We start from the raw sequence: 10795 nt of genomic DNA on the forward strand, positions 1-10795 counted from the left end.
CCGTGCCAGCCAGGACTCGAGCCGCTGTCACAGCCCCCACACAGGGGCAGCCGGGACCTGCCCTGGCTGGTGCTCTCCCTCCCCCAGGTGGGACAGCAGCGCTTTCCTGAAGTTCCACAAACAGGGCAGCCTGAGTAACAGGTGTTTGTCCCCTCCCGGTTCTGGAGCCAGAAGCCCCACGTCAAGGAGTCCCAGGGCCGCACTTCCTCCCCAGGATCCAGGGAGGGTCCTCCTGCCTCTTACCTTCCGGGGGCTCCAGGTGCCCGTGGGCCTGTGGGCACACCCCTCCAGTCCGGGGCTCCATCTTCACATGACTTCTCCCTGACGGCCTTTTTCTCTTATGAGGACACTCACTCCTGCCTGACTTAGAACCCAGCCTAACGCAGGATGGTCTCCTCTCAATCCTAACCTTAATTACATCTGCAAAGACCCTACTTCCAAACAGGTCACAATCTGAGGTTCCAGGTGGAATTTAGGAGACACTAATCACCCAGTCTGGAAGTGAGTACAGGACACTGCCGTACACACCTGTGACCTCTGGGCCTCTGGAAAGCCCCACCTGCCCGTCTTTGCTGGTTTCTGTGGCTTAAACCTGAAAACAGAAAAGCAGACTCAAGCCACTGCCCAAAAGCCCCAGGTAGAGGGGCTGTCCTTACGGGGGACTGAGGTGGCCTGGAGGTGGGGGGGTGCCTGGAGCCCAGTGGTGACCCCTTAAAGGTGGCCACCCCTGCAGGGACGGCTGACAGTGAAGGAGAGCAATAAGGGGGCCTCCCGGCTCCCAGGGGACTGGCTGTTCTGAGTTCCCTGGGGACCCCTGGGCCGCCACTGCTCAGAGGCTTCCTGGACGTCCCCACCCTTCGGGAAGACCGTGTAAGACGTCATGCTGTCCCAGAGTCCAGGCTAAGGAGGTGACAGGAACTGGGGCCATCCAGGGACACCCCAAAGAGGCTCATCACGCATGACTGGCAACTGGGGAAACCGACCAGCCCCAGAAGGTCGCCCTGCAGGGTCCTCATCATGGCGCATCGGGGCCCGTAAACAGAGCTGGCGGGGAGGGTGATAACGTGCTAAAATGAAGCCGTATTTTTTTAAAAAGAATTTCTTCAAGGAATCAGAAAGAAATGCCAAAAAGATAATCATAGTTGTGGTGGGCAGAAGGGTCTGTGTGGGTCACTTTTTTCTTTATAGTTTTATACATTTCCCACATTTTCTACAACGAACGCATTTTATTTTTATAACCAGAAAGAAGATGTTACAAAGAAGAGGAAATAAAAAGGTGCTTCCACAAGGGCACAGAGGGCCGGTCCTGGGAGGTAACCCATCCAGGGAGGGGCAGCTGCCCCAACTCCCCACCGGCCCCTCCGGCCAGCAGTGCAGAGACCACGCAGATCTGGGGCTGCCACACAGAGACGGCTTTTCCTGTCCTCCTCCTGCCCCGCGGCTGGCAGCCTCCAGCACTGGAGAGTCTAGCTTAGGGGGGCAGACCCCACAGTGACGTGGCTAGAGCACTGGGGACCCTCCCCAGGCTTCGACGTGGAAAGAATTGAGGAGAGACACCCCTGGACAGACATGCAGGATCCCTTTATTTCTTGTTCATAAGCCAGAAAAAAAGCCAGCAGAGCAAGAGGAAAGAGGAAGATGGTACAGGCGACCAAGCACCGCGGGCTAGGCTAAGGATCCTGGCGCCACCCTCCCACCGCCACACCCCCCAGCCCCTGCTGTCGGCCTTGGGAGGGGGTGGGGTGAGCCATCCAGGGCCACCCGTCCGTCCACCCTGGGCCATCCGGGCCATCCGGGCCACCCTCCCTCCCGGCTGCACACCTCCTTCCTAAAGACCAGCCCTGCTTGGACACTGTTACAACTGAGCTTCTGTGAAATTCAGCGAGGTCCCTCACAAACACCCTCACGAACCTCCATGGAGAAGCCAAGGAGCAAAGGCGCCTCTCCAGGCTGGAGCCCCGTCCAGGCCTGGGTCAGGGTCACGCCGACACCCCCGCCCCGCCACCTCCCAGCATCCTCCGCCCCTGCTCTCCTCCCCGCTCCTCCTGGGCCTGGCCAGAGGCCCATCAGGAGGGCCGGCAGCGCCCCGGAGGCTTGTCCCCAAGGCTGGGATGCCCGGCGCCGCCCTCACGTTCCCCAGGACCTCCTGCAGGGAGAACATGCAGAAGGAGATCTCCTCGTAGGAGACCCCGGTCCCACTCTCGTACAGACAGGCAAAGGTCAGGGCTCTCTCGGGGGTGGGCCTGATGGACGCCAGGTCAGAGTAGCCACTGGGGCCCTCGTGGATCGCCCAGGGCTCCGTGCAGCTGTGGGGGTCCGGGAGGACCGGCTCAGGCGGATGCCCATGTGGAGCTGTGCCCTGTGCCCCACCGGGTGGGAATACAGCAGCCACGTGGGGCTCTGAGACAAGGCCGAGGGGGGACCGGGAGCTCGGGGGTCCAGGCCCCCCTGTTCCCACCAAGCCCAGACCCTGGGCCAGGCTCACCGGGGCCATCCCCACATCCCTCTGTCCCACCCAGCCCCCCACCCCCTCGGGTGTCTCCAGCGCCCTCCTTCCTCTGGGGGTTCCTGGGGCTCAGGGCAGAGGTGTGGAAGGTGGAGGGGGTTCCTGGTACCCATGGAGCACCCCTCATCCTCCGGCCTGCTGGAGGGCGGGGCCAGAAAGCCCACAATGCTGTCCTGGCAGCCCCCAGCGGTCTCGGCCAGGGCAAGTACCAGCTCCCCAGGCAGGAAGGAGGCGCCCTCGTCTACACTGAGCACCTGCACATGGCTGCCCAGGGGGCTCCAGGCATTGCAGTAGAGGATGCCCCCGGCCGGCCCTCTGTCCACCACCGCCAACTGGCCCTCGCCCGAGCGCAGGTTGGGCACGAGGCCCCGGCGGTGCCAGGTACGGCAAAGGAGTGGGGGTCGGTCCCACAGATCTCACCGAAGCACTCTCGCCGGTCCACGCGGTACGTGTAGGCCAGCACCAGCAGGCGGCCCGAGCCCAGCCGGACGCCATGGGTGGAGCCGACAGCAAACGTGGCCCAGTCTGCAGGGAGGAATGGCTGCTGGTCCCCACGGTCAGGCAGCACCACCGCCCTGGGGGACGGGGAGGATGGGGGACCAGTGCCCGGGTTAGGGGACGGCTCAGGAGGCAGCCACCGGCTCACTGTGCCCCCACCGTCCACTCCTTCCGGCCACCGCCAGGCTGTACAAGCCTCTTGGGTCATTAGCAGGAGCCACGAGCCCAGGCAGGCCGCTGGGCCAGGTTCTCAGCGGGTGAGAGGGAGGCCAGCACCCAAGTGTGCGCGCTGCCCAGGCAGAGGGGCAGCTGAGGGCGGGAGGCTCTGGGCAGCCCCTCCTGGCAATGGGCTCGAGTCCCCTGGGGCGGGGTCCACACCAGCAGACAGCTCTTTAGATCCGCTGTGTCCTGTCTGGGTCTCAGAGCCTGCCCCACCCCTCTGTTTAGCTCCTACCTGCCAGAGCCTAGGTGACCCCTGGGTCAGCTTCCACATGCCAGGGTCGGAGTGGCCCCGAGGGCAGTGGGTGGTCAGGCCCTTGCGGAAGGGGCAGCAAGAGCAGAGGGAAAGCTTTGGTGTCAAGCCGACCTACCCGGCTGCAGCCCTGGGCTGGGCCCTGGGGGAGGGGTGAGAAGGAAGAAGAGGAAGGGGTAAAAGAGGTGACCCACCTGGGGTTTGGGGCCAGAAGGGACCTCAGCGCTCAGACAGAGACAGGCTCGGGAAGATGACAGAGCCTGCTGGGCGCAGGACTGAGGGGTTCCGGGGACAGGACGGGGGCGGCCCAGCAAACGGTGTCGGTGGCGCTTAGGCTGGGTGCGGAGCGAGGCGGGAGCTCCAGCCAGGCCCCCCTCCACCGCCGGGGTGCAGACGCCCCCGCGGTGCAGAATCCCATCCCCGCCCCGCGCGACCCCCACCCTGCTCGGACGCCCCTTCCCCCCCACCCCCGCGCCGTGCAGACGGGGCGCCCACCTACCCTGCTCGGCGCCGCCCACTGCCTCCGCTGTGAGGTCCCGCGCGCCACCCCAGCTGCGCCCCGCGTCCCCGCTGGTCACGCAGCAGAGGCGCGCGCGGCGTTCTCGCCCGCAGCGATCTGCGCGGCCTCGCGGCCGTGCACGGCGATGAAGAGGAAGACCGGCCGTGCGCGCGACGTGCACCGGGCAGGGGTTCCTGGAGCGGTGCTCGTCCAGGGCCGCCGCCCGCAGCACAAGCGCGGCGCCCCACTGCGGGGAGGGGGCCGAGCCTCAGTCCCCAGTCCTTCCGCGCGGCGCGGGCCCCGCCGCCCACCCCGGGCTCACCCGCACGGGGCCCCCAGCCAGCGTGTCGGTCCTCTGCACCAGGCGGTGGGCGTGGGCGTCGTCGGGGCTCAGCTGCTGCTCCGCGAAGGCCAGCAGGGTGGGCCCGGGGGGCACGGGCAGCAGTGAGGGCACGCGGTACGTCAGGTCGGCCCTCTTGCCCTGGAAGAGCACGGTCTGCGCGGGGACACGCAGGGCCCCATGCTCTGCGGGCGCGGGCCCAGGACCCCAGAGTCAGCGGTGTCCCTCCGGATGGGTGAGGGTTTTCTGCGGGTGCAGGCGCCCTGTCCCTGACCCCGCCCAGCCCGCCTTCCTGTGCCCACAGAGACCACGGAGACCGCCCTGTCCCAGGGCCCCTCACCCCCGTCCAGGGTGGTCCCTCCCCGACAGCTACTGCACCCCAAATGTCTGGAATCCGCGCCGTGCTCCTCTCAGCATGGCCCACGGAGAGGGAACGGGTTGGTGTCAAGAGCAGGGTAGCCTGGCCAGAGCCCCTCGACGCTGCCCACCCGCGTGCTGGGGACTTGCGGTCATCACAGAGCCTGCCGGGCAGGAGGCTGCCAGGGGACCCGAAGGCTCTGGACAAGGAGGGGTTCAGTGTCCCCAAGCAGGGGCCCCACAACCACAGGAGCCGTGCAAACAGACACGCAGAAAAGGACACAGACACGAAGCACGGAAACATGGGAGATACAGAGGAAGACACGCTCACATGTGCCGCACCCAGACGCCAGGCTTCCGCTGCCATCACCCTCTCAGACCTGGGGTTCTGGGGGTGGCCAGGAGACGTATAGCTCACACGTGTATCCCAAGAGAGCTAGGGGCGGTACAAGCCAGTGGGGCAACAAGAGGGACCCCAAAGAGGCCAGAGAGGTCACCACCCTGCCGTCCTGCCCCTGCCCCCTCCAGGCAGAAAGGAACCAAGTGTGGGGCGGGGGGTTTAGTCTACAGGAGGGGCAGGGGTTTGAACTTGAAAAGCAGCGGCTCCCACACAGTGATGGGAGGAAGATGAGCGCCCTCCACGACGGAGCCCCCCAGAAGCGGGAGCACACCCAGGAGAGAAGCCAGGCTGGGGGACAGGGGGTGGAGGCTGGGTGGGCTTCTCAGAGCTGAGAGCTAAGAGGGGAGGGGCGGGGGAGACCACAAGCCAGGCACCAGGAGCGCCCCAGCAGGAGGGAGCGGCGCAGGATCCAGCCACCATGAGGAAGGCCACAGCCCAGGCCCCACGAAGCCTGGCTCCCTAAACCTTGGCTGGTCCCCCAGCCCCCTCGCCCACAGGCCCAGGTTCCTGCAGGGGTGACGGAGTGTGGCCTGGGCGGCCTTTCTGGGGTGGGGTCACCTGAGGGAGGCTCACAGGGGCGGGGCCTCGGGTGCGGGTGCACTGGGGGCACACACGGTCTGCAATCCGACGGCCCCCTGCCGGGGGTCCCGTTCTGATTCGCACAAAGGTGGGCTGGCCAAGCCCCCACCAGGGATGGCAGTGAGTTTGCTCCCCCCAGCGCAGTGGGGTCCAGGGGCTGCGACAGGAACCGGAGGTGTCTGAGCAGCTGAGGGCCAGACGCAGCGGTAACTAGACAGGGTGCTGGGGGGAGGGGAGTCCCTGTACAGCGAGGCCGGCGCACGTCGAAGGGCACAGTCGGGATGGAGAGTGGGGTGACGGGAATGAATGCACACATACACCTCCATGCCTGAGGTCCCCGAAACAGCCAGACACGCCCACCTCTGCCCAGGACCGCCTGCTCCTGGAAAGCTCCCTGGGGCAGTGCACTAGCCCCACTGCGCTGCCCCCTGAGCCCAGCAGACCCCTGCCCAACGCCAGGTCCACCCACCCCAACATGCCTCTGGGGCTTCTGAGAGCAGCTTCCCGTGTCCTGGAAGCCCTGGGCCCCCACCCCCACTCTGCATCCAAGGGGCAATTGTGCCCAAGCAGGAAGCAGGTGCAGGTGCCACATGTCCCTCCAGGCTGAATGGACACAAATGGGACATTCTCTGCATTTGGCTTGCTCTGCAGGGCCCAGGACCGCCAGGAGCTGGTGCCAGCAGAAGCAGGGGGCTCAGGTCCAGCCCCCACCGTGGGACGGAGCGGCAGGGATGGAGGCTCCAGCAGTTAGCTGGGCCGTCTGCTCACTGCACAGAGTGGGACAGGCTGCCGGGCACTCAGAGCACCTGCGCCCGGGCCGCGCCCTGGGTTTCTGCAGAGCCCCCAAGTCTCGGGGGGGCCCTCAACCTAAGAGGAAGAGCAGGCCTCCCAGGCTGCTGGCCCTGCCCAGCTGGGCCAGTGCAGCAGGTTCCAGGGGTTTGGCTCGACCAGGATGGCCGTAACCCAGCGTTCAGGGGGGCCAGCACCCATCTACCCTCCCCAGAGGGGCCCTCCCCAGGGGTGATGCAACACAGAAGGGGAACCGAGGCCTGGAGAGGAGACGGGACCTCCAAGACAGTCTGGTCGTCTGGCCCTGGACCCAGGCAAGGTATTGGGGGTCATTCTGCCCCAGCAGGGACCTGCCCCGAACTCCTGTAGCCGGTCCTGTCTGGGCTCCACCCTGGAGCACGAGCCAGCCCAGGTCGCCTGCCCCACACCCTCTGGGCCAGCACGTTTGTCCCGTGGGCCTGCTGGCGCTGGGCACACTCAGCCTGCGGGGCTATGAAACACACGCATACAAAGGGCACAGGCCCTTTGCACACAAGATGGGCAGACTTGGCTGTGTCACCTCAGGGTGGGTCTCCCGCCTAACCCGGGTGTCCTGTGCCCTGTCCAGGGCAAGGACTCAATTCAGACACTTCTGCCTGGTGAAGCGTCACCTATGGGCCCAAGTGATCGTGCTCGGCGGAGCGGGGCCCCGACACCCAGCCTACATCTACCCCATCCTCTAAATCTACCCCGAGGCCCTGCAGGAAGTCGTCCCATTGCGGGGGGCCCATGTGGCAACTCTGGATGAAGGCCCTCCGTCCACAAGCCCATTGCCCTCAGGCCAAAGAGAGGCAGGTCCTGGCCCCCGAGGGCCGGGGATATAGGTGAGCAGGGAGGGGACTCACCGGGCCCCGCAGAGCTGGCTGCGGGGCGGCTGCAGGAATGCTTGCCTCTCCGACCCGCTCACAGGCAGAGACAAGGGCCCACTCCGTGGCCGGGAGCCGGGAGCTGGCCGTGCCCCAGGGCTGCGTCAGGATCCAGGACCGTCCTGCCAGCCATGCGACTGTGGTGCAGCACAGAGAGGGGTGGGGGGGGGGTGAAGAAGGGCAGCCAGGAGGGGGCAGTGTCCGGACAGGGCCACACAGGGCTCCTCTCTGCTGGTCAACTGGCTCCACCCTGGGCACTCACCCTCCTGGCTGTGCTGGGGGCGGGCCGCCACCAGGGGCCACAGCTGACCTCCGTGGGGGACACGGGCATCAGCTGCCCCCAGAGATGCCTCCCACGAGAAGCCAAGTGAGCTCTCTGTGGTCCTTCACACCACGACCTGGGTGCCTGCCTGCCGTTCCCTTGGCCCCCAGGATGCCAGCCCCTTTGGCCCTCATGGGCCCCACATCCTACCCCTGTGTCTGGGCCACCATCTCCTCCCACACAGCAGAGCTGGGCACCGGCAGGGCAAGGCGGGGCGGGGTGGTGCTGGCACCGTGGCACCCACTCTACGGAGGTGGCTCAGATGTGGCACACATCACTTCTGCCCCCTCCAGGGGCCCCAGGACGTCTCCAGCCAGCAGCCCGTGCCCACATAAAAGCCCAGGGGTCTGCCGTGAACGGAAAGGGGAAGACAGTGTGAAGGAACAGTTCACACAGCCTCCCGCCTCTAGAGCCCCATCCAAACCAGAAGGCAGGGTCTACCTTCCTCTCCTGTCCCCCAAGTCCAAGCCAGGTGCCGTCTCACAGGCTGCCCGCTGAGCACCCAGGCCCCGGAGAAATGGGGCCTCCAAGTCCCCGCATCACCTGTTCGAAGCCCCCCAGCCAGAGCAGGGCTGTCTAACCAGGGTGCCCGGGGGCCACAGAAGGAGGCGGCCCGCACACACACGCCTTGTTCCCTCTCTCCGGGGTTTTCATGTTTTAGTTAGGTGCCAGCTTTTTTAAATCTAGAGATCTCACATAAAAACCTGTATTTCCAGCTTCTCTTGAAAAATCAGACGGTCTGTCTCCCCGGCTTCCCCCACTCCCATGGGCACCACTGGCTGGGACAAGCACACCCCACCCCAGTCACCCGCAGCCCTGCTCACCAACCCTGACCCAGCATCACAAGGCCTGGAGATGCCCCTCCGGAGAGGAGATTCACAGACTCTGCGCTCCCAGCTTTATTGGTTGTGTAGGACTTAGCGTTTTAAACAACTGAGTTTGTTTTGGATGGACACCCAGACAGATTGTTTCTGAAGTTCTCTGTTACAAACCATATACGCTTTACGTTGTGATAAATACCCCCAATTTTCCCTTCAAAAAGACAGTGCCAGTTTACATTCCTGCCAACCTGAAAGGCAAGAGTAACCCCCGTTGAGTTTCTATGGTAACTTCGTGTTCTTGGCTACTGTGCCACTGAGCACGGGCCCACGTCCGCGGTCCCAGTGCTGCTGGCCTGACACCCCCTCCCCTGCGACAGTCCGCTCTCCGTATTAAGCAGCAGCAGTGCTTTCTGCTTATCCTGGGCTCACTCGCTTGCCCACGTCGGCTGAGTGCGGCGTCTGGTTTTCTTTGGGGGTTCGCAGAGCTGCCTGATGCTCAGGGCAGTGATTTGCTTTCTTTCTTTAAATCGGGGTCATTTTTCCCATTCTTTGCTTGGCTATAGGTTCTCATCTATGGCCCTTACTCTCCTTCCCAGACTCCTATCAGGTTGGCCCATCCTGGATCTGATTCCCCGTCTCCACTCTCCCTTGGAATTTCCTTCTTTGCGTTTTCCTCTGGGTGGAGGATGGAGGCGCCTCCGGAGGATCTCCTGGCTGACCCTGGCTCTCTGCAGTGTCCATCTATCCTTCACGGTCTCTATTCCGTTTTTACAGAAGTCATCTTTTCTGTTTCCAAATATTCTCTTTTATTCTCAAGTATGCTGCAATATGTCCTCTAATCTTACTGAAAATTCATTCTTCTTAAAGTCCCTCCATTAGGGGCTTCCGTGGTGCAGTGGTTAAGAATCCACCTGCCAATGCAGGGGACACGGGTCCGAGCCCTGGTCCGGGAAGATCCCACATGCTCACATGCCGCGGAGCAGCTAAGCCCGAGCGCCACAACTACTGAGCCTGCACTCTAGAGCCCCTGCGCCACAACTACTGAAGCCTGCGTGCCTAGAGCCCGTGCTCTGCAACAAGAGAAACCACCGCAATGAGAAGCCCGCGCACCGCAACGAAGAGTAGCCCCCGCTTGCTGCAACTAGAGAAAGCCCGCGCGCAGCAACAAAGACCCAACACAGCCAAAAATAAAATAAAAATAAAATAAATAAATTTATAAAAAAAGAAGTCCCTCCATTAAATTATGCCTAAGGGAGCTGCTGCCTGCTCTGGGGGTGGGAGCCCCCTTTTCTTAGAAATGCTGATTCCCCTGAAAAGTGTGGACATGGCCAGATGCAGCAGCACCTGAGCAGCTGCCAGGGTCTTCAGGGCTGAGGGCCCCACGTGGAAGGAAGGGGACCCCAGCACCAGGTGGACAGGCCAGGCTAAGCCTCTCAGCTGAGTGTGAGACAGTGGCTCTGTTGCTTGGGTGCTCCAGGCACCCCACTTTTCTCAGGGCATAGGGCCCATGGTGCTGGGTGTGTGCACCCCACTCTAACCACTGGACCCCCAAGCAGCCAGGGATCACGTTCTGCCAGGCAGGGCACCCTCACTGTCTCCCCACAGCCACAAACAGGGGTGCCTGGAAGCGCCCTCCTCTGGGATTGCATCCTGCGTGGTCTCCACAGCAACCAAGGGTGCACTGGCCCATCCAAGCTCTCCAGCAGGTTTTCTCCTTCGCTGGACATTCATGGAGGGGGGCTATCCCAACACAGAGCTGCAGCATTGACCTGTGTTTGGGCTAAACCATTTGTCTCATAAGCATTTCTAACATTTCTCAATCAAAAACCGTTCTTCGGTTGGAAATAAGCCTCCTACAGCCAAAGATGGGAAGCTGGGCATTCCAGACCCTTCCAGACCCAGCTCCCCAGGCCCATCTTCAAAGCACTGCCTGTGGGTGTTGAACCAGTGTCTCAGTGACCAGAGCCGTGTCCCCATGGCCGGCAAACTGAGGGAAGCGCCTCTGAGCTCCTCAGGGACCCAAGCCCTCCAGATTCCCTGGACTCCTGTTTTTCTGATGGACAGTGTGCTGACACGTAATTAAATATCCCTCACTTTCCTACCTGGTAAGACTTTTCTATTTGATGGATAGGCTCACGTCATCAGTCCAGGTGTGCCCAGTGTCCTATATTTGGGATCCTCACCAAAGAGGTCGCCTCCAAGAGGATGGATCAAGGGTGGTCTCTTCACAGGCATCTTCACCCTGAGGACTGGTGGTCTGGCAGGGCCTGGGTCCCCCCGATGCCCCAGGACACCCCCCGAGCCTGA

The 10795-nt window shown here is 63.3% G+C and overlaps 1 protein-coding gene across 1 annotated transcript; it reads right to left on the reverse strand.

Annotated features, from left to right (window-relative positions):
* Window positions 1-2066: 2066 nt before the first annotated feature.
* Window positions 2067-10723, reverse strand: NEU4 (neuraminidase 4). Its single transcript, XM_068545399.1, is given in 14 exon segments — window positions 2067-2116; window positions 2119-2319; window positions 2322-2417; window positions 2420-2552; window positions 2554-2894; window positions 2897-3031; window positions 3976-4069; window positions 4072-4135; window positions 4137-4222; window positions 4298-4500; window positions 5564-5672; window positions 5761-5838; window positions 7325-7482; window positions 10672-10723. Coding segments are annotated over 14 exon segments (1800 nt in total).
* Window positions 10724-10795: the final 72 nt, after the last annotated feature.

This window comes from Eschrichtius robustus, chromosome 5 (genome assembly GCF_028021215.1).
Source record: "Eschrichtius robustus isolate mEscRob2 chromosome 5, mEscRob2.pri, whole genome shotgun sequence".
Classification (NCBI taxonomy): Eukaryota; Metazoa; Chordata; class Mammalia; order Artiodactyla; family Eschrichtiidae; genus Eschrichtius; species Eschrichtius robustus.